A 24,801-nucleotide genomic window follows, 5' to 3' on the forward strand; every position below is an offset into this window, starting at 1 on the left:
TAATCATATTTTCAATTGTTTTAATATCTTTTTATATGTGCTACTTTATTTTTGCAGACATTGCAATAAATCTTTCATATGTTATATTCCCTTCATTATTTTGTGTATTTACAGAACAGTCTTTCTACACAAGGAGTTTTAGGGGGATAGGTATTCTATGCTGCTTTCTCTTCCTACTATTACACATGATTCTAATTATGTGGGAAGCAACAGAGTATGTACATTATAAGTGATTTTCAATATGACATTATTTTTTTCTGTGTAACCTAGTGATTTTCAAAAAATGCTCTGAATTACCAATCAGAAATTCATGGACTTAAATGGTATGTCCACTGTTGGACGTCCCTTGACCCTAAGTAATGGCAGCCTTGCAAAATCGTAATTAGGTCCACTTGGACACATGCCATTACCATAAGGGGATTTGGACTGTGCTAGAATTTTAAAACAGCGGTGTTGTGTCCTCTGTAATGTGTGAGTGATGCAGCACTTGTCCAGGCACTTCCAGTACAAAGAGCTGGGTGAGTGTGCAGAACGACAAATGGCACAATATGTTGTCACCCTCAGTGACATACGGAAGTCAGGAAGAGGAGGAACTATATCGTGTGGCAGCAAAGGCACTGAACCTGACAGCTGTATGGTGTGGCTAGGCACTGTTAAGGTGCTGTCCTAAAGTGGACATCTTTTTTAAGGGTTGCCATGTACAGTAGGTGGTTTACTGCAATATTACTTAGCAAAAAACAATGGTAGTAAGTTTGAAGAATAGATGGGCAAGATATGAAGGGACAGAGATAGAGGGGGAGTGATTCAGATCTGATCGCTGCTGTGCCTTTTCACACAGCGGGCCATCAGGTCCTAACTGCACATGCACCACAATGCGCACGCGCGTCGGACAACAAGAGCAGTCATCGCCGGTCAGCGACGGGATGGTGCAAAAAAATCAGTTTGTACAGGCGTTTGCAAGGTGATTGACAGGAGGAGGCCATTTGTGGGTGGCAACTGAGCGTTTACAGGGAGTGTCTGGAAAAACACAGGCATGCCCAAGCGTTTTCAGGGAGGGTGTCTGATGTCATATCCGGCCCCCGATCAGCTTGATGTGAGCGCACTGGAAGAGTAAGTCCTGGGCTGCGCAGAGACTGCACACACTGAATTTTAGCAGCTCAGCGTACACATAGCATCGCACACTTGCACAGCGAAAATACACTCCCCTTACAGGCAGCGACTATCTGAATGCAGGACAGCAAAAATCGCAGCCCAGCGATCAGATCTGAATGACCCCCAGAGAGTGAGAGAGAGAAAGAGAGACAGAGACTTTAAAGAGGAAGAAATATTTGAGGTGTATGAAGGATACCTGAGAAATGAAGTGACGTGATTTGTGGATGAGAATGTAAGTCATGGCTATCTATTTTGTGTCTCTTATACCTTTAACTTCTAGACGCACAGTATTTTCAGCATTGCCAAGGATGTTGGTAGCAACACAGGTGTATTTGCCTTGATCCTCCTTCCGCACAACATTGATCTCCAGCGTGCCGTTCTCATGCACTCTGTAATTTCCTCCGTCCAAATTGCTGCCCTGTCCATTCTTAAACCTGTAAGTGCAAATGGACAGGAATGAAACATCTACTGTATGTATATCAGTGGATCCCAAACTTGGTCCTCAAGGCACTCTAATGGTCCAGGTTTTAAGGCTATCCATGACTGAGCACATTTAACCATATGTGATCAGCCATGGCTATCCTTAAAACTTGGGTTGTTAGGATGCCTTAAGAACAGTGTATGGGAACCACTGACATATATTTTGGATCTGATCTCATAGCAAGTCAAAAAGAGAACTACATTTGCTCCCACATCTGTCCTGTCACTGAATAATAACAATTTCAGTAATAAATAACTGGAACAAAGATGGTGATATATTCCTGTAGATAGCAGGAGAATTGCATATAATTACATACAAGCTAGAGTTCACCACAATATGCTGGTGACATGCCAGCAGAATCAATCCTTACCAACGAAGTGTGGGAATAGGAGAGCCAAAGTATGGGCAGTCCAGCTGAGTTCTGTTGTATTCAATAACTCTTATTAGCTGATTGCGAGGACCCAGGACCCGTGAGGCAACATCTGTGGTAACACACAAAAACAACAGTAAAGACTTCAGACACTGGTACAAATAGGTGGCCAGCGCAACTTTTTAGGTAATTGTCTGCTCTTCAATATACATATTTGCAGGAGGTAAACAATGGGCATATAACAAGAAAAAAAATACATAGGAGAGGGACTAAATGAATACATTTATGGTGAAGTGCATTGGAGGTATCACAGGTGTCTGATGCAGACACTAGACAGAGAAACAGAATAATATAAGAACTGAGGGATGGGAATGTAGAGACGTACAGAGAAATAAGTATAGAGGTGATATAGATGTAAGAAGATGAAAGACAAATGTGATAAATTAAGACAGTGCTATGTCAATATGATGTTTTTGTGCTATATAAAACTGTTAAAGTTGATGATGATGATGAAGATTCTCATCATTGGGAAGATTTACCAAGGATGCTGATGAAGGCATTAGCCAGCAGATAGCCATGAGTGTTGGAGGCATTGCACTGAAACACTGCACTGTTACCACTCTGCACTTCACGGAAGATGATGGTGTCACCAGCGACCTCAAAGTTGGGGTTTGGAGCTCCTGCTATATAACATAAAGGAAAAAAAGATTGTTGTGTGCATCTGATCAATGCAAACAATATTTCTTCACTAGTGCTAGCCCAGGTAATATCCAACCACTCCTCAGGTTGAGATGCCACATATCGCAGCTGAAAGCTGATGATAATGCAAAGCTTCAAATGTCAAATATTGGCCCTCATTCCGAGTTGTTCGCTCGCTAGCTGCTTTTAGCAGCATTGCACACGCTAGGCCGCCGCCCTCTGGGAGTGTATCTTAGCTTAGCAGAATTGCGGACGAAAGATTAGCAGATTTGCGAATAGAAAATTCTTAGCAGTTTCTGAGTAGCTCCAGACTTACTCCTACATTGCGATCAGTTCAGTCAGTTTCGTTCCTGGTTTGACGTCACAAACACACCCAGCGTTCGCCCAGACACTCCCCCGTTTCTTCAGACACTCCCGCGTTTTTCCCAGAAACGCCAGTGTTTTTTCGCACACTCCCATAAAACGGCCAGTTTCCGCCCAGAAACACCCACTTCCTGTCAATCACACTCCGATCACCAGAACGATGAAAAATCCTTGTTATGCCGTGAGTAAAATACCTAAGTTTTGAGTAAAATAACTAAGCGCATGCGCTCTGCGAACTTTGCCCATGCGCAATAAGCGACTAATCGCAATATAGCAAAACTCGGCAACGAGCGAACAATTCGGAATGAGGGCCATTGTGCTGAGATCAATTTTAGCATGAAAAAAATAAAATGTAAAGCCGGCGGTCGGGATCCGGGGGTCAGCATACTGACCCTGGGATCCCGGCCGCAAGAATACCAGCGGGGGTGCGAGCACAATGGAGTTCCTTGCGGGCTCGCTATGCACACCTCGCAGTGGCCTAGGTCGTGGACACCCACAAGTGGCAATAGTCCCTGTGTGTTGGAATGCCAACCGTCAGCATTGCCAGCGGCCGGGATCCCAGCGTCGGCATCCTGACTGCCGGGATACCGACCGCCGGTCATATGACCACATCCCATAGATGCACTCTCATAAACATGGAAGGCAAGATCACGTATTATCTTACATATAATCTCAATATATATTCTAACAACATGTTAACCATGGAAAGGGGAAGCTACACTTGTACCAAAATAAAGAGACACTAAACAGAAAGTCTTATATTGAATAGGGCTGTTTTAAAACAATATGAAATATTTAAAAGATATTTCTTTTAAAAGCTTTTATGCTTTTTTAGTCTGCGCAGCCAGAACCATATGAATTAAATGGAGACCATCACTTTTGTGTCACCCGATCTGAACTGTGATTTCTCTTTGTCTTAGCTCAATGAGAATCTGAATTTGAATTTGTTTTACAATTTAGCCACAAGAGGTCACTAAACAGCAGTCTTGCCTGCCATCAATTGTTCATACATTTGTTACAGCTTCTTTTATTCAAAAGTACCTAGCGACATTGTCATGATGGTGCTTACACTAAGCAGTGCTGCTAGCTTTTCTCCTATTATAAGGAATCTGTATGGATCACTCTGACATTTGTTCCTCTTGTCACATACATTATGCAGGGTTGTATATACGCCTGAGGGGGACCATGTGCAGTGGGCCCCTCCTCTGAGCAGTGTGCCCCCCCCAGACCCAAATCTTACCTTGTCCCTCCTCCTGCGCAGCACCATCTTCCCAGTGATATCCAGGAAGGCTCTGGCACAGTGGCAGAGTTTATGCTTTCAAAGGAGGAGGGACACGCCTATCAGAACAAGATAAGTATACTCGGGGGACAGGGGCTCGTGTGCACTGTACACTGGCGTGCCAAGAGTAGCTTCTTGGCACGACTGTAGCAAAGATGTATAAGGACATATCTGTATAGAGACAATGTAATATCAACAACACTGCTGTATATTTTGCAGCTGCATTCATTACAACTTGTGTGCTGTGTCAGACTGGGGCATAAAGGGCCCACTTGGGGAATACAGTGGTAGGGGCCCATGCTTAGGTGTCTGGCCAGCCTCTAGAGGCGGTGCGGCTAGCCAACAAACAGGCTTGGCTAATCATCTGAGCATGCATGGTCTGGGCTGCTTAATAAATTGCAGACCAGAGTAATTATAGCAATGCACTCTAGAAAATACACCATAGTCCTGTGCAGTATAATGAGGGCCCTGCACAGGATAATCTGACCCTGCAATTGGTACCGCGGCTGCTGCTGCGGCTCAGGCTGCATACAGCGCAGTGTAGAGCATGCGTGCTGATGAAGGGACTCGGGAGCTACTTTTCCCTGGACTATATCAGCAGCGGCAGCCCCTATCCAAAATGCAGTTGGAAGAAAGCGCGGGAGGTCTATGTTTAGGTGAGTACCTAAGTGGCGCGTGGGAATGGGGGTTGTGGGAAGGGGAAGGGGTTATTTTATTGGAGGGTGCCTTCACATTATAGCCCCTCACAAACCTTAATCTGGTCCTGATAACCTAACATATGTATAATGTACAATTTAAGTGCACAGTCTGAAACCTGATCCCTAGAGGAGGGGGTGAGCCCTCAGGTAGTGGGGCCCACCGGGGGTTTCCCCTGCAGGCCAGTCCAGGCCTGCATGTGTGGCCCCACAATTATCTCAGCACCTTATAATAATCTAAATTTAAAAACATCACATGGGGGGGGGAGGGGCATTTAAATCTATACGGCTGATGATCACTATCATTCTGAGCATACCACAATTATCTTCCAGAACAGAACCAGACCATTATGTTGTGATTGGTGAGAGTGACAGGATTTGTGGTCAGATTATGATCTAGCTACCAAGATTTATTAAATCTGTTTCTAGTAAATGCACATGTGTTATATTCTACTGATAAAAATCCAGGAAAATCATAATGCTACTATTACAACTGCTAGTAAGGCAGCTAGGGTTTATATAGCTTCATACTGTATAATTCAGTATCAATATTTTATCATCTAACTACAATCTTAAAATTTTTTAAATTAACTTTACATCTAAAGCAGTGTTGTAGTTAGTGTTACATCTATTGCAGCATATTGGGCAGTAACGTGAATAATATACAGGGAGTTCAAAAAGTCCATCCACAGTAAGCGCTGTCTCTGGCTACATATCTCTTCTGCAGCTATGTGCAGGCTAGAGAGGGACAAAGCCAGTGGGGAATCATAGAGCCACCAGGTACGGGTCGTTGGGTCGACCCAACTTAGGTTGACACTCATTAGCACTATTACCACTGAAGGTCGACATTGCCATTAGGTCGACATGGGCGTTAGGTCAACATGTACTAGGTCGACGTGGGCGTTAGGCCAACATATACTAGGTCGACAGGTCAAAAGGTCGACATGAGGTTTTTGACTGTTTTTGGGAACCCAAATTAGTGCACTGTGTCCCCTCGCATGGCTCGATTCACTCACCATGCTTCGGGCGAGGTGCCTCGCTTCACTCGGCACAGATTACCGTTCCAATCGTAGTCCACGTGGATCGTTAAGTATGAAAAAATCCAAAAAATGGGAAAAAATGGCAAAAACTCATGTCAACCTTTTGACCTGTCGACCTAGTACATGTCGACCTAACGGCCATGTCGACCTAATGTATGTCGCCCTAATGGCATTGTCGACCTTCAGTGGTCGACCTAATGAGTGTCGACATAAGCTGTGTCGACATAACGACCATAACCCGAGCCACCAGAGCCCCTGCAGCACAAGCTTATTTCATGTAAATAAAGTGTTTATAAACAATTATGTTGTCATATTCCTTAGCACATATTCTCAGTGAGGAGACCTGCTTAGCACACAGTCACTGAGGAGGGACTTTTGAACTCCCTGTATAAAACTTTATTTGCAACTTTAGATGTGAACAACAGTACACAATACTTTTCCTCCATCAAAAAGACTAAAATAGTATACATTTAGGCTCTTAAGGTTAGACATTAATTTGAAAGTGCATTTCTAAACATACTTCAAACAATGTAATACAAACACACAAAACTGATATCTCTAATATTAATGAAATCCTGATGTCTACTTGCTCTTATGATTAATCAAAACACAAAGCTTAAACCAACAAATAGTTGGCTATACTTTGAAATGATGTTTTAAATATAGGATATTCCAAGTGTGGCGATTTGCCCTTTGGAATATACTTGCCAGTGAAATAGGTGCATTTTTACATTGTTATTCTTTTTAATATACGTGCATTAAGATATCATAGCTTAAGACTTCTCAACATTACAGAATGAATCCTTCTTGAATAATATTTTCTGCAAATATCTCCATCTACAATGAGGTTTCTCACCCTCTACTCCAAACCTCATACTCTAACTGGTCTTCCTGTCTAGGTCAATTACTCACATCCATCTTCTACACAATAGCTACACTACCAGTAGGCATAATTATTTTCTCAAGATACGTATTTAGTTGTCTACATAGATCATTTGCTGGAGTCTGAAGAGGTTGTGACATGTAAATATTGTCTCTTCACACCCATCATCTTTGCATTCCATTAAAGGCTATATACCCCTTGGCATCTGAATTATGCATTTTTTAACTTCTACTTGTGACACATCTAATATGACCCTTTCAGCAGGGAACTCATGGCTGATGGCAGCAAAGCATCTACAGACGAGCCCAATATTCTCCACATGTCATAGCCACACCCCAATGGTTGGTCACACATAAAGAAATAAAACCAGAAAATTGTTACAAAGGCCATCCCTCTGTGTTTCGATGTGTACAGTATGTGCATACCTGGGATGGCATCTCCATTTATCAGCCATTGAATCGTAGGCTTAGGATTTCCATTGGCACGACAAACCAATCGACCATTTTCTCCTGGGGCTAAGATCAGGTTCCTGGGCTCATCTAACCAATAAGGAGCAGCTAATATGTCAAAACAAATGTGAGAAATAATTATGCATTTTTATGTCTGTCTATCTACATTAGAGAAGACATCATGCTGAAAAACAGTAAGATTGGTAAATCTAGTATATGTTCACTGCGTGTCTGTACCATTCATGGTACTCTTAAGTTGGGTACACGCTACACGATGTGTGTACCCAGCAACACCACAGGCGACAGAACCCGGCGCAAGGGGGAGCAGCATTGGCAAGTGCATACACACTTGCCGATGCCGGCAGCAACGGCCATGCTGCATTCGGCAGCATGTCTTCCGTCGGCCCTGCATACGATGTCTTCCATTGGCCTCACATGCAGGGCTGACAGAGGATGACGCTGATGACGCGTGTGAGCATGCATCGTCAGTGACATAGCAGATACACACTAGACAATGTACTCGATATGTCAGTCCGATCCGCTGGATCGAACAACATAATGTCTAGTGTGTACCCAGCTGTAGTATACACAACACTACAGTCACATTTAGGTTGTTTTCTAGTAGTGAAAGCTCTGATTAAATAGCACTATTATGCATTATCCAGTTGAAACATTTCAAATATATCAATAGATGCCTCGTGAATGAAATTGTAATATGATGATGTGTGAGAGTAATATAAATGACATATCAAGAGACAACTAAACTGCACAATCACTGTGAGTTTGTCTTGTTCAAAAATACCAAAGTAGTCTAAGACTGTGGTCCTACCCTTCACCCGAACTGAAATGGTGTGCCTGATGCTGCCCATCCTGTTGGATGCCTGGCAAAAATACTCTCCACTGTCTTCTTCAGACACGGGCGTAATGCGTAGAGTCTTGTTGAAATTCTCAAACTTCAGTTTCTGACTGGGGAGCTCCCCTCCCTTCTTGTACCACATTATTTCCGGAGTTGGTCTGCAGAACACAATCACAAAATGATTGGAAGTGGAAACACATGTAGTTCATATTCAATTCCTTAGCATCAAATAATGAATTTCAAATATGTAATGTTTGCCTGCTGAAGAAATGATTACACACAGAGCATATACAAACTTTATCCCCTCCACTTTTTCCCCTTTCAATTACAATAATGACTGACTCACACGAAAGTAAAACTAAAGATCCCGCCACATGAAAAGAAGTTACGTTCTGATGGTATTATTATATCATTATCTATAGGATGTGGGCACATCTATTTTAATATATTCCTTTCACAATTGGTGCTACTTAACCCTATGTGCACAAGAAATCACTGATTATATCAGATCGTCAGAGCACGTACTAAGCACCTTATTGCAGTATTTTACTATTGTTGTCCATTTTTCTTTGTATTCCATGCACCAAACCCCTTTGTGACACGGAGAAAGGATCACCAGGAATCAAAGACAACACTACATGTTTGAATCCATCATCTTTCTGGTACGCACAAAATTACTATATTGACTGATATTATTTATATGGAAAGTGCCGGGTCCTACCATATATATTTATATATATATATATATATATATATAGTAAGAAATCGGCGGCACTCAAATGGTCTTTGTTCAATGGAAAGATATATTATCAAAAATACATAAAGATAACTCAGAGTTATCCTTAAGTATTTTTGATAATATATTTTTCCATTGAACAAAGACCATTTGAGTGGCGTCAATTTCTTTCCAAATACCTACTACCACGGACGGCACCAGTGGCAGATATTCATCAGGTGGAGTGCCAGACCGACTATATATATATATATATATATATATATATATATATATATATTCTTCTTTTTTTTTCATTAAGTAAGAAAGCACGTTGAATATATATTATACAATTCGAAAGTTTTAAGTACTGCTAGGGACCATGGTGTTGGTCTTAGGTTTGTATGTTAATTATGTGATGCAAATTTATCCATGAAAGTATTACTATTCATGTAGATGCTTGCGTTTATCACAGGGACCTTACAACAATGTATTATAGGCTATGAGTTAACTGCACAAGCCAATTAGTGTATCATTTAATTTTATCTCTGGATGTATATAGGAGTGACATTGTACATCTAAACGCACCCTCTTATGAAACTGATGTGCTACAAGGTGGGGAAACGCGTCATAACACTGTGATTACAATGGAATGCAATTGGAACGCAGGTCAGGAAACTGGAAGTCCAAAACCAGAAGTATACGGATTCCTCACCTAGAGACTGATACACAGGCAGAAAGTAGGCAGCAAATAGCGTTAGTGCTGCTCAACAGGATCAGGGGTCCCTCTTCCTTGGTGCACAGTGCCACCAAACCAGGGTGCCGATACAGCCCATACAGCCCATTACCACAATACCATCTAACCATGCGGCTCATGTAAATGGGTGGACTTTTTCAGGCAAAATAATGCTGTTTTTGCCCAACAGGAGGCCCGGGTTTTTATACTTGTGACTGCGTGAATAATAAGCTAAATAGGAATTAACTAACTTTGATGCCGACACATAACCAGCAATCTATATTGGGAAACCGAATGCTCTGACACTTTGTACTACAGATATTTTTCCTGCTTCTACTGACACTGACATTGGCCATTAATACACTTGCCATAGAGACTTGCTGCTAATCTCTTAATTGGTTGGACTTGTGCAGTACCATCTAAGGCTATACAATATTAGTCCAATTTTTATTGCAAGTTACATTTATGTATATTTATTTGCTTGTAATGAGAGAAATCTGTTTTAAATTAATTTTATGCAAATTTGTTTTATGAAATAAATAGCTATTTTCAAACCAGCAGCTATTTTTTGTAGTGATATTATTACTGTTTTTTTCATTAATGATGATAATATCCCTTTGTTCCTGCTCTAAAGTAGAAATAAATATATTTACATGACAAGAGAATTGTGGCTTGCCGCCTCCTCCATGAGCACATTTCCCGGAATAAACACAATATACTTATGTGACATTAAATCGGAAGTCAATGGGCGGCATGTAATGGTGTCTGAGTTTACCAAACTAGGATGATTTTTTAAAGCAGCAGTCATTTACAAGGTATGGTTTTGCCTTGTAAATGATTGCCTCTTTAAAAAAACGTCTGAGTTTGGCTGGCATCTTGCACCTCCGGCAAACTCGGACGCCATTACATTCCGCCCCATGTGTTTAAGAGATCCTGTAAATAATTTCTATATAAATGGTAAATTCTGATCCAATCACTTTAGTGTTCTGTAGGACAATAAGTGTTACATTAGAAATAATGAACCTGTACCTTTATTAAAGCATATAATCAGGGATATCTTTAATGAAATCTAAGATCCTTCTAATTTAGCAGTATAACATGCTAAAACACTATGTAAAGGAATATCTAGGGACAGTAGTGCTAACAGAAATGTAGGTAGGTTTATAGAGACACTTACACGCCAGAGGCGATACACTCTAGGAGCAGATCTTCATCACGCAGCACCAACTTGGTGCTAGAAGTACCTGTGGGTAGCAAGAATGTTGGCGTTCTTTCTGGTACCTCACGGGCTGAGAACAAATAAGAAGTTATATTAGATAGAACAAGTAGTCCATCGCACAAAACCATAGGTATGCTGTGAGTAAACTCATTTAATATAGCAACTATACCCAGTATTTCTCTAAGGGAGAGATGTACTAAGCAGTGATACAAGAGGAGAAGTGAGCCAGTGGAGAAGTTGCCTATGGCAACTAATCAGCATTGACATAACATTTATAATTTGCATACAATAAAAGTATACAGAGCAACTGATTTGTTGCCATGGGCAACTCCTGCACTGGCTCACTTCTCCACTTTTATCAATGCTTAGTACATGTCCCCCAATTTCCAAAAATGAGGCCTAGATGACTGGGACCATGGGCCTGGATCATGTTTGTAAGTACAGCAAACAAAGGCAAGTAACTTTGTGCCTGGAACAAACCATGATGCCATGCAAGGGGAGCAAATACATTTATACTTTTTTCTGTGCAATGTAAATGCAGGCTGCTTTTGCATGTAGCCCACAAATATTAGACAGCTTTATTTTTACACTGCAATTCAGATTTCAGTTTGAACACACACCATTCAAATCTAACTCTCTGCACATGTTACATCTGCAGTGCAGCATGATTCACCCAGTTGCTTGTTTTTTTGCTTTACTTACAAATATGAATCAGACACTATACCCGCTACTGTTGTTGCCAGTAATAATTGCTTATTTTTCCTTGTATTCAGCCATTACCAAGGGACTTTTTTAAGTATTATTCAAACATTAATGTTTGGCCATCTACTAACCCTTAAAAGTTTCCATGTAGGTAATAAAAGGATGAGTAAACGCAGCAATGTTATGTCTTTCACATGTTCAAAACAAAGACAAATGTTTATCTATAAAATACATGGAAATAAACTGCTGCTTCAGTGCTATATCCCTTTGGAAATCATTTTACATCTCTTTGGCAAGGTTCAATCTGTTACATGAGACACCTGATCTCAGTTTAAGGATCTGTGTACAACCCCCATAGGACCCCAAATAGGCCTGGAGTACAGAGTTAGTCAATTACTTGTTAATTAGTGAGAACCTATCAGTGGGTTTATAATGTGAACATGCCGGCAGCTCAGTGTTCCTCACTTTATTTGGTTTGTCTTCAGAGGCCACCCAGTTTTATCGGGTACATTGATGGCTTTATAATTAAACAGAGTGATAACTGAGATGAAGAGAACGATGTAATGAAACCTAGAAATAAAAAAATGAATTCAAAAACTATTTTTGCTGTAGAGTCTTTCACTTGTTCTAAAATTGTATTAGCTGCCAAAATGGAACAGCTCGAATGCACCCTGGGTGTCTGAACTTCGCCCTTTTTGCCATGCACAAATAGATGTTCTGCATGATGAACACATTTAAGATTATTCAGGGCTCTTTCAATATATGACAGAACTCAAAAGATAGATGAATAACCAAATGAGTATAGGTTTTACATGTTCAACTGCATTCTTCACTCAGATATCTGTATAGGGTGCCAGGTGTTATGTTACATGGTAGTTCTTATTTTGGTGTCTGACAAAAGCCCTAATTAGATCCTCCTTATCCAGCTGGTGCTTCTGACAATGACTTTGAGGATAAGTTTCTCATTACCTGTACTGTTCAGTGTCCCAAGCACAGAAAGGTTTCACATCCCATCATGAAGAATGCCATTATATGTATGAACAGTTATTACCATCACAAAGAAAATACACCCTTGATAATGCTATTTGTTATGTTTTCCATGGATAGGCTCAGTTCTACGCTGCCAACCCAATGGGTGTCAGTGGAATAGGTGCCCTTGGAAAAACTATAAAAGGTACTAGCATTGGTTTTAAAGAGACCCAGTGATGTATCCTGCAGTTTAAAAGCAATGGTCGCAAGTAGCGTAAAAGAGTGAAGACCAGAAGTCAGCAGTGCAAAGCCAGCCTTGGTTACAAAGCCACATAGAGCAACAGCGAGACAGGAATTAAAGGAGAAGATTTAGGGCAAGTCGTGCTCAGCATTCCTATAATGGGTAGCCATGAAATAGTGGGGGTAGCAATGAAATACTGTAGAGGGGGAAGGGGGGGGAGGGGGTATCTTGAAATGACAAAATAAAAGGATTTTTATGTATCTCTACTTTAAATGTACTTTGTAAGTTATACATATATCCACACATAGCAAGTTATTTAGTCAAAACTGATTATGAATATCTTTATATGATTTTATGTATTTTTAAACATGGTCTAGAGTAGATGAATAGGTATCACTTACATTTATATTTTCCTATATAATTAAATTTTTCTGTACTATTCTTAGTTTAATGTGATACAAATGACAGCGTATTGGGAACTCACTATTTAGTTTACGTTATTATTTCTGCCTTACTGCAGGAGAGGAAAGACTCATTTTTGGGAACGAGAACTGATTAGTACTTGCACCTAACTACTGTGTCTTATACATGCTTACATGTAGTATTACCAATCAATAACTCTGGAACCTTAAAAGGGTTTGCATGTTATAGTTCTGGATAGCTTCAAGGCTGGGGATTCTCGTCTCCAGGCATTGTTATGAATACAGTCAGAGTGGTTAGCTAAGAGGTGAGATTGGATGGAGGTCTAGGGACCCCAAGGACTCACCATGGTACATTTTAGTGAGGTTCACAGTGGAATGTATTGCAGAGTCATTACGGGAATTTTCTGTAATAAACAAGACACTATGAGAGCCCAAGAAGAACATACTTGGAGTGGAAGATGAGAAAAAGACAGATTGTAGAGCATGAAGTGATGTAAAGAGAGATTAGTAGGAAAAGAAAAGGTAGCAAACAAGTTATAGAGGCTAGGTAGCAAATGCACAATTTAAAGAGCAGCTGGGTGTGCCTGAGCAAGCATGCAGTTTTGACATATTCAGCACGGAAAAGTGTATGTAACTGGATGTCAGATAGAGAGGAGGTAGGTATAATAGGATTCATTAACGTGCACGTGAGCACCATTGCCCCAAGTGAATGGCAACAACATCACAGTAAAGTCATTTGAACTTTATCAGTAAAGTTGCCGCAATGTTTAAATACAGTTGTGTTAAAATTGTGTGCAAAAATGTCAATGGTATAATAAATCTTGCCTTAGATTAGTAGAAATTTAATCATCCAAATAGAGATTTGATAAATAGAATATTTTACCTAGTGTAAAGGGACATGGGGGAGATTAAGAACCGATAAATGGTTTATGAATAAAGGGTTTGTGTAAAGGAGAAAAAGATGTAATGATGACAATAGACAAAATGAAATGGCGACAGTAATAGCAGAAAAGTACACAGAGCCAGTGACATCCAGACAGCAAGACAACTGCAATTAATTCTGCCAGTGCTGATGGCCAGGAGTTATGACAATTCCAGCAAACATTTGCTATTTGGCAAAAAAATAAGCTTAAAAAAGAATAATAGCAGCGGGAAGAATTTCTGCAGGATTTACCCATAAACTGGCATGAAGTGTGTTATTACTGTATCATGTACAGTATTCATAAAACAGGTTCTGTGATGCAGTAAAATATTACTTAGGTAGTCCACTGGATCACTGGTTCTTCACAGAAATGGCTTTGAGAGAAATAGGCAGATTAAAATACCGCACATAATCATACTTGTAGCAGTGGGGATTAGCAATCAATATTTGCAATTAAAATGTCTTTTTGTAGCTTTTATTACTGAATTAAGCGGGAAACACTTTTTTCATAACATTCCACTTACTAAAGCCAGTCTAGCATGATTAATATATTCAAGCTGTGATGCACAACCAACTACACACACTAGAGGGAGCCATGAAGTCTCTGAGTGATGTTACTAGCTTCTAGTGAACGGATAGGCTGTGTTGTCAGAAATACTGCTACAGCCCATAAATTGTCACAATTAAGAGCACAGTTGGAGCGGATTAGTGAGATTTATTTTAGTGCTTTTGTAGACAAGCAGATTGGAAGCTTCCACACAAACTGATAATACAAAAACAGAGAATCAAGCTATGCTATCTTTTATGCAATAATGTATGCCTATATGATCTAATACTTGTTACAAAAAACATCAATTGGCGATAAATTCTATGTATTAATAAAGTATATTCCTAATTTAGAAGAAGATTACAATGAAAAAATGGAAGATCCTTATCTAACGACTTTTGCCCTAAGATACAGTCAGGTGCTCTTGTGCAGTCAGCTTGTAGCTGTGCTTCAGTCTTGGCTACTGATAGGATGATGGATAAATATTGAGCATAGATTAGTGAGACTGCACTGTTACAACTTGAAGCATTCAGACTGCTGATATCTTCACTTACAGTATACACAGTAAAACCTGTAAGACAGAAGCTGCATTTGAATATACAGAACCAAAGCCTGTTACACCACAGGGAATGCGGGGCCACTTACTGGTCAGCACTTTGAGAGTGTACGCATTCTTCTGTTGGATGGTGTGTGTGAAATGGGAGCGAGCATTGCAGCTGTAATCGGTCAGTGCATCCTCACGCAGGACATTAGAGAAGTACAGATCCCCATTCAGACCCTGAGACACTCGTCTGTTCTGTGTAATTGGCTCCATGGCTACATCGTGAAGAGAGATAGAGGATATAGTATATCAGGCTCTGCATACTATGTGATCCTCCAAAGTACTTTTCAGACTCAAATACATTTTAATTGCCTTATATAGGTGTCATTTTCATTTTCTAATCAGTGGCATACATTACTGTTAAGGCCAAAGTGCCAAGACAATTTTGAAAGCAAACAAGGATTGTGCAGTGTTTAAGAGCACATACTGTCAGTGACGTGCGGTGGGGTGAGCACCGCACGTCCCTGCATACTGTAGGCAGTCTCCACAAGTCCTCCTGTTTTCAAAATAACTCAATGACACATGCATTGTGCACCATACTCTGGAAATAGACTAAACTTGGGCTCTCAAGTATAAAGCTGTTCTTAGGAAAACTCAGACCTATACTGGTTATACATTTTATTTAAAAGAAACTACCATAAAAAGCACTAATATGTCAAAAAGAAATGGAACCTAGTATTGCATTTTATCCATTCAATTTGCCGGCTGTCGGGATTCCAGCGGTCAGGATACCGATGCCGGAATCCTAACAGCCGGCAATGCCGCCAGCTGGAATCCCGGCAAAACAGGACTTTTCCTACTCGTGGGTGTCGACGACACCCATAGAGTGGGAATAGATCCTGTGGCGAGTGCAGCGAGCCTCCGAGCCCGCAAGGAGACTTTTTGCACTCGCCCCGCTGCCGGCACCTTGGTGGGTGGGATGCTGCTGTTGGGATATGGACAGCCGGCATCCCGACCGCCAGTAAATCGTACGTATTCCAAACAAGTACGTTCTACATTTTTAATAAATATGGAGGTGCTGTTTTCCACTTTACAAGAACCTTGTGCAATGATTCAGACTCATTTCCTCATAACAGCTAATTGAGCCATTCCTATCCAGACACATGAGCTACCCATGTAGCATGGATATACTGGACTTAATTGAGATGCATGAGTGCAGTGAAGTCAGCAGTGTAAGTAGTGCATATGTGAGGAGTATACATGGCTGACCTTGGGATCCTGGTGATAATACTGCTTCATATTTCTTTATAGCATAGTAAAAAAGTTACAGGAAAATTATACTTAGATAGGAGATTTAAAACTGGCACCCCTTCCTTGTGACAACACTGTAACCCTAATTATGCCCCTTGCTCTGTATTTACCGGTCACTTTCTCATCTTTCCCACAGAAAATCTGCTTATTCCCATGGATGGGGGTGGTCAAAAGACCGACATCGGCATTCCAAAGGTGAGACTCCTGATACGGCTTGGAAAGTACATTCACCTCCCCCCCCCCAGTGGCGCACCCAGGGGGGGTTTCCGAGCACCCAGAAACCCCCCTCCACTAAAAAAATAATAATATATATATATATATATTTTTTTTTTAGCTGCATGAGTATTATTAATGGCTGTCTAGCGTCCTCTGCAGCCTGCTGTCTTCCTGGTGGCACTTTTAAGTGCAAAAAAAGTTTACTTTATTTTAATTATAGTACATATATATCCATGTGCATACATATATACACATGTATATACATACATACATACATATAAACTCACACACATATGATATATATACATGTGTTTAGATACATGTACTGTATGTGTGTGTGTGTGTGTATATATATATATATATATATATATATGTGTGCATGTTTAATATGCTATGTATATGTGTATATGTATGTGTGTGTGTATGTATGTGTATATATATATATATATATATATGGTATATATATGTGTAGATATGTATATATATATACACACAGACACACACACACACACACACACACACACACACACACTAGTTTTACGGACCCAGCATATAATGGGTCACCTCAGTCCCCACCCCTGTGATTGGCTCCACCCAGTTCTGGAAACCCCCCCATGCAAATCCTGCGTTTGCCACTGCCCCTCCCCCTACACCACTAACCCTAACCCCCCCCATCCCTGCAGCCTAACCAGAACACCCCCCCGCAACTCCCCCCGGCCTTACCCTAACCGATGCTGCCTAAATCTAAAAGCAGCCTAACCCTAACCCCCCCCCAGCAGCGGCCTAGCCCTAACAGTACCCGGCATACTTACGTTCAGGATCCCAGCTGTCAGTATTCCGGCACCGGCATTTCCACTGGTGTCGGGATTCCAGCGTCAGGATTTCAGCTGCCATGCATCCCAACTGCGGGCATCCTGAATGTATTCCTCCCCACTCCCTCTCTCACCCACCCAGTGGCACACACATCCTGTGTTAGAGACACTTAAAGACACTGAAAATCCAAAGTATCGCCACTGTGTATGGTGAATGTATTACAGTTACCCTACTGTGGCACTGTCTCCTCCCTACACAGTATAAAGTGAGTGGAAGAAAAACCTTGCTTATATGTACTGTCCCTGATTGGTACAGTGTGCAGATCAAATCAGACCACTTACAGCTGCTCATCCAGAATATGACCGGAGGAGGGAGACTGGGGGGAGGGTTGCATTGCAGAGTGAGGGAAGCCCCCTCGTTCACAACAACAGGGTCCAGGTTTTCTTTAGGCCACAATGGGGATCCTGCAGAATAAAGACAGAGTTTCATATTGTGTGACAAAACATGTACTATATATTCTCATGGACTAAGCAATATCACAGCACTGGATTATATTCTACGTACTTTTGCTGCATACATATAAAGAATTTGTCAACAACTGTACAGATGTGTCCTTATACATTTTTGCTGCAGTCACGCCAAACAGCCCTTCTCGACACACCATGCCTTGTGAGAATCTTCTAGCATTGGGCATATTTTTAGCTTATTTTTAAGGAAAAAAATTGTCTCAGCTGCACTGTGATGTGACTACGTTACACGCGGAGACTGTGCTGATTAATTTGATATATGGCACTTGTATATCTGTGTGTGTCTGAGTCTCTGAATCTGTATACGAGGTGCTACAATGTAGCAGCTGTAGCTGTTTTCTGCTCTGTATACAGTCACACACATTATATAAGTGTCATATATCAAATTAATCAGCACATTCTCCTTGTGCATTCTAGTCACATCGTGTTTGGACTAAGATGCATTTTCGGCAAAAAAACCCACCTGATGTTAGCAGAGCTGCAGGGGTCCTGGCGGCTCAGCCACTTCAGGCATCTGCAGTTGCATGGCGTATTGAGGCTAGATGTATGAGAGCACATCTATATCTGTTCTGAATGTATCTACTGCCTTTGCATTTATTTAACTAGTTATTTAATTCCACTTTCTATACTGTGTACAGTTTATCAGAAGAGTTAACAAAATTAACCTTTTCTATGTTCATCCTACACACTGCAAGCTGCAAGCCTGAGGAAACGCAACTGGCCTGTGCTTCTAACATAAAGACTCCTGTCCACCCACATTATGAAGGAGAAGATGCCTTAAGCGAGCAGTATTACGCCTATTAACCTTAGTTTTTATCCATTAATGTTACTGTGGAAAACAGCTGCAATATAAAAAGGATTAAAGGAAAGCTATTTTATTTTGCACATCGGTTACTCAAGCTACCTTAATCATTTACATGCAAGTAGTAGGAAATCTAACAACATTATGTAAATTGCTTTGCAACGATTAAAGCTGCAATTTATAAAAGACAATTCTCTAAAATATGATGGTGCATGACATAGGAAGTACATATAACCAATGCTTCAGCTGCGTATGGTTGTGGAACAAGCAGGTGGGTAATGAAAAATACTTAACTTACCCCTCAAGTAAGTACAGCATGAAGCATAAACATTGCGGCCAAAGTGGGAAGTGGGTGTGGGAGTCATTGGGTACCTGGCCTGATCTTACTGCTTCTATTTGCCTTATCATATGTATATTCCCAAAACACGCCAGGATAAATTTACTAAGGTGGGAGTTTTTTAGAACTGGTGATGTTGCCCATAGCAACCAATCATATTCTATCTAATATCTTCTCGAAGCAGCTATATAAATGTTAAGTAGAATCTGATTGGTTGCTATGAGCAACATCACCAGTTCTAGAAAACTCCCACCTTAGTAAATTTACCCCGCTGTATCTAAACGGTTGAACAAGACAATCCTGTTTTTTTCCACTGCAAATCATTTACAGTTTATTTTATCTGCATTTAGGTGATGCACCTCTAGTGACATTTTGCTATTATTGTTATACTATTTTTACCATCCACCTACAGTATGTTCTGACTCCAGTCTGTTACTCCTCCCTGGGAACTTACTAGAGACTTGCAGCAAGATCTTATTGGAAAGAGCTGTCCCATGCCTGTTGCGAGCAAAGCACTGATATTCTCCCTCATAGTCCTCAGGCCGCCCACCACCATAAATGTCTATGATCAGGGTTCCAGACCTCCTACGAAATGAAACTTTTGGATCTTTGGCCACATTGTAAAATTTCCCATTCCGCGTCCATGTAAATCTATGGAAATAAAATGAAAATGTTAACAGTATCATGAAACAGGATCTAAACAGGTAGAGGAGGTATAAGATGTAACTATCCAATCAGGGGTAGAAGTTAATCCTAGTTTCACAGAGGCAAGTCAGAGTTTGGTGCCCCCCAAAAATAAGGGAAAACAAATATGGTGTGTGTGTGTGTGTGTGTGTGTGTGTGTGTGTGTGTGTGTGTGTGTGTGTGTGTGTGTGTGTGTGTTTGTGTATGCACACTGTCATACTGAAGTAGAATATGTTTCTTTGGGGCCTTTTTATCAAATAAATTTAGGGGGTTGGTGTCTATATACCGGCACTCGTCATCCCGGCGGTCAGAATCTCGATCGGGGGATGCCAGGTGCCGGAATGCTGGCAGTGGGGCAAGCGCAAAAGTGCCCCTTGCGGGCTCGCAGCGCTTGCCACGAATCCTCCCGGCACCTAATTGAGTATACCCCAATGTGTCAAATAGCCTAAACACAATATTGAGATTACAGTAATCCTAAAAATGGATTTAATAATAAATTAGCAAAATTAGGGGTTTATTCATGAAGCAGTGAAAAGAGTGGAGAAGTGAACCTGTGGATAAATTGCCCATAGCAACCAATCAGCTGCTTCATAAAATTGTATAGTATGCAAATTATAAATGTTACTTCAATGCTGATTGGTTGCCATGGGCAACTTCTCCACTGGCTCACTTATCCACACTTTTCACTGCTTCATGAACAGACCCCTTAGTGTGTGATAAAGTAGGCCTATGTATGTTTTAGATAAACGTTTTGGATAGTAAACAGATGTATAGTACAAGAGGAAAAAGTATCAAATAGGTTTATTAAAATATAAGGAAACCAATAACTGTAGTTCCATATATATATTGGACAATACATAAGGTGTAATGGTTTTCATTACTGCCTCACAGCACTGAGATCATGGGTTCTATTCCCACCATGGCTCTAACTGTATATTCTCCCCGTACTTGCGTGGGTTTCCTCCGGGTACTCTGATTTCCTCCCACAATTCAAAAATATACTGGTAGGCTAATTGCATCCCATCAAAATTAACCCTAGCATGAATGTGTGTGCGTGTACATGTGGTAGGGAATATAGAGTGTAAGCTCCTCTAGGGCATGGACAGATGTGAATGGCCAAATAGTCTCTCTGTAAAACGCTGCGGAATATGTGTGCGCTATATAAATAACTGGTAATAAATAAATAAATATACTGATCAACAGTGGGTCTAATATATTAGTCAATTTGTGATATATTAAGAATGCACTGAGTAACAGGCTCAACGAAAATAACACAAGGATGGATGTTTCTATGTTGCTAGCTGTAGTCCTAAATGAATGCTATGCTGCCAGCAGCTGACAAGGGTTGTGTATCCACAGATCAAGAGATATGACAGGCAGCTGATGGTGAGCTATACTGCAGGGTAACAGACAAAGACAATGTGGAAACAAAGTCAACAGATGAGGGCTGGGAATATGGGGAGGACTGAAATTAAGAAATTAATACAGGTGTGGACAGCAAGCAAAGTCCCTCATTCCCTCTTGACCGGTGCCATCTTCCCAGTGATATATGGGAAGACAACGCATATGCACTAGAGAGCAAAGACTCTGCCACAGTGCCATATACTTTGCTTTTAGTGTGCGGGCGCCATCTTTCCGAAAATATTACTGGGAAGATGGTCACCAGCCTTAAGTATAGGTATACTCGGGAGGGGAGGCAGCAGACCCAGGGGTAGGAGATCAGAGAGGTGTATCGGGTCCCAGCTCAGCTCACACTCCAGCAGCAGTGGCAGGTGCACCATCACTTGCTGCAGCACAGGCTGAGCGGCACCAGGTGGGAGCTGTCCTTGGTCCTATTGAAGGTGTTAGCAGAGCTCCTTGGCCAGAGAGGAATAAAGTTCACCGCTGCACGGCTGCAGTGGAAAAACGGCAGTCACACACAAATCCCTCTGTGAGCCACACTGTTGTACATTGTACATGCTGTATATGGAGGAGCCCCTTCAGGACTTTGCGCCCGGAGGCAGGTGCCTCAATTGTCTCTGAGAGTTCTGCCCTTATATACAATGCATGGCTGCTAACAAAGTACTTAATATATTGATTAAGTTCATGACATTGGAAGGACATGCAGAGATATCTGGTAGCATGCTGTAATCAATAACCTTCTGAGCAATCATTGCTGATTTAGTAATCAAAGAAGGTACAAGTCACAAACTGTAATTCCACCCTAAAGATCCCTGTACTGTAACACCAGGATTTCCATATTAAATCATTGTTTAGCTTTAGTTTAAAACATGCACAAAACACACACATAATAGTTCCTCCTATTCCTTTCTCATATGACTTTACATTCTTTTTTTAACACTTACGTGGGATGTGGGTTTCCCTGAGCTTCACACTCAATGAAAATATTATCACGTGGATCAACAATATAATTCTTCACAGACTGCTTGGTGATAGTTGGGGGCTGAAGAACTGCAGACAGAAGAGTGATAGATTCGGTAAGGGATTCCACATTTACAGATCCCCATTGTCTTTTGCAGTGGCTAAGCACCCAAAGAGTTCCCACAATGTTAGCACACACAACAGCAAATAAACATACAACTGCCTAAAACTCAAATATAATAGCAAATGCTAGTATCTCTGTGCCTGACTTTAGGGAGCACCACCAACTACATTATTCAAAGATAGCTTCCTCCCTATAATTCTGTATACAGCTGTGCCACTTACATCTAGCCACCCAGCAAATTAAACAGCCCTTCTAGTCATGCCATGCTTTTGCTGTTTAAAATGATAGGTGACATGCCTATATTCTGTGTGCAACCGTGGCTGTATCTGCATACGAAATGCTATGCTGCAATGTAGCACTCCGCATGCAGATACAGGCGCAGTCGCATACAGAATATAGGCATGCCACATATCATTTAATCAGCAGAGTCTGCTTGTGTATCTTATTCGCATAGCGATACAAATAACACCCATTTTTTGGCACAAAAAGACGCCAGACACTAACGATATATTCTGTGTGCGACCGTGGCTGTACCTGCATATGAAATGATAGAAAACATGGTAACGTAGCATTTTGTATGCAGATACAGGCGCGGTCGCACACAGAGTACAGGCATGCCACATATCATTTTAATCAGCAGAGTCTGCTTAGGCGTCTTATTCACAGAGATGCGCATAAAACACATTTTTGGCAAAAAAGCACCTGATGCTAACGGAGTTGCACAGACCTGTCAACTCACTCACACTTGGCATCTCCCGCTGCGTGGTGTATTGAGGCAAGATGTATGAGGACACATCTGTAACTTAGCTATTTGTGCTTCTTTAGCACATGCTCAGATAGAAAAAGCATATCCTGTGTGGAATCCATCCTATGCCCTATGAGTAATGCCCAAATATGACTTGTATACGTATAGTATAATTTATTTTTCTTATATAGCAGTTATACTATTTATATATATATTTTTCTCTCTGTGTTTCTCATTACTGTTATATACCTGCCTTCCTTAAGTCTGATCATCACGCTAATTCTGGAGATAGGAACTAAAAGAACAAGCTACAGTAAGTAATCTTTTCAAGCTTTGGTATTTGAAATCACATAAATGTAGGTAACATATGGTGGGATATGATTCTGTACAGGTGGCTTGTCTGCATGGCTGTGTCAGGGAATCTGAGCAATGGAACACATCCTGCTGAAGAAGACTTCCTCCAGCCAACCAATGACATAAGACTAAGATTCGCTTGGATAGGTCATTTCTCAGAGTAAAGAGACTCCGAAGCTATTGTTGCAATCGTGAAAGCAGAAATGTTTTTTTTTTATCTTAATAACCGTCTGCAATCAGAATGCCTCAAGCACTTACCATGGAACAGGGATGCGGTCAACATCCCGCTGGACAGGATCCCGGAGGTTGAAATACCGACGCCGGAATCCCGACCGCCACAATCCCGACCGCCACAATCCCGACCGCCACAATCCCGACATATTCTCCCTCCGTGGGTGTCCACGACACCCATAGAGGGAGAATATAATAGTGTGCCCGCAAGGGGCTGCGTTCCGCTCACCACCCCTGTCGGGATTGTGTGGTCGGGATTCCGGCGTCGGTATTTCGACCGCCGGGATCCCGTCCAGCGGGATTACGTACTGATCCCCAGGGTACAACCTGCCCACACCCTGGCAGTAATCAATAGCACAGCAATTCTATACATACAAGTTGCACTTAAAGCAACCTATCAGACACTTGCTTACATTTTCTAACTGGCAGCTGCCAGATAAAGAGCTCACTGATATTTGATTGTTGTTGTTCAGTGTAAATGATGCCCCTGTATGCAATATGTATAGTCCTAATATTTGCACACGTATAGGTAGCAAAACATTTAATGTCCAATTAGGTACTGTATAGGCACATACCTGCACTAAGGAACATACCCACACTAAGGCACATACCCACACTAATGCACATACCCGCACTAAGGCACATACCCACACTAAGGCACATACCCGCACTAAGGCACATACCCACACTAAGGCACATACCCACACTAAGGCACATACCCGCACTAAGGCACATACCCGCACTAAGGCACATACCTGCACTAAGGTACATACCTGCACTAAGGCACATACCAGCACTAAGGTACATACCGACGCTATGACACATACCTGCACTAAGGCACATACCCACACTAAGGCACACACCTGCACTAAGGTACATACCGACGCTATGACACATACCTACACTAAGGCACATACCCACACTAAGGCACATACCCGCACTAAGGTACATACCGACGCTATGACACATACCTACACTAAGGCACATACCCACACTAAGGCACATACCTGCACTAAGG

At 41.4% G+C, this 24,801-nt stretch overlaps 1 protein-coding gene across 12 annotated transcripts in view; it reads right to left on the bottom strand.

The window, feature by feature from the left end:
* Positions 1 to 24,801, bottom strand: part of NFASC (neurofascin) — a 185,827-nt gene that overhangs the window by 84,077 nt on the left and 76,949 nt on the right. For all 12 annotated transcript variants that reach the window (XM_063955223.1, XM_063955232.1, XM_063955230.1 and 9 more), the window contains 10 exons: positions 22,314 to 22,419; positions 19,739 to 19,935; positions 17,960 to 18,082; positions 15,383 to 15,553; positions 10,893 to 11,004; positions 8,241 to 8,425; positions 7,388 to 7,519; positions 2,543 to 2,686; positions 2,004 to 2,115; positions 1,420 to 1,586 (listed from right to left, as the gene is read on the bottom strand). In XM_063955223.1, coding sequence (XP_063811293.1) covers positions 1,420 to 1,586; positions 2,004 to 2,115; positions 2,543 to 2,686; positions 7,388 to 7,519; positions 8,241 to 8,425; positions 10,893 to 11,004; positions 15,383 to 15,553; positions 17,960 to 18,082; positions 19,739 to 19,935; positions 22,314 to 22,419 — 1,449 coding nt within the window. The remainder of the gene's footprint in view (positions 1 to 1,419; positions 1,587 to 2,003; positions 2,116 to 2,542; positions 2,687 to 7,387; positions 7,520 to 8,240; positions 8,426 to 10,892; positions 11,005 to 15,382; positions 15,554 to 17,959; positions 18,083 to 19,738; positions 19,936 to 22,313; positions 22,420 to 24,801) is intronic.

Source organism: Pseudophryne corroboree, chromosome 2, assembly GCF_028390025.1.
Source record: "Pseudophryne corroboree isolate aPseCor3 chromosome 2, aPseCor3.hap2, whole genome shotgun sequence".
NCBI lineage: Eukaryota > Metazoa > Chordata > Amphibia > Anura > Myobatrachidae > Pseudophryne > Pseudophryne corroboree.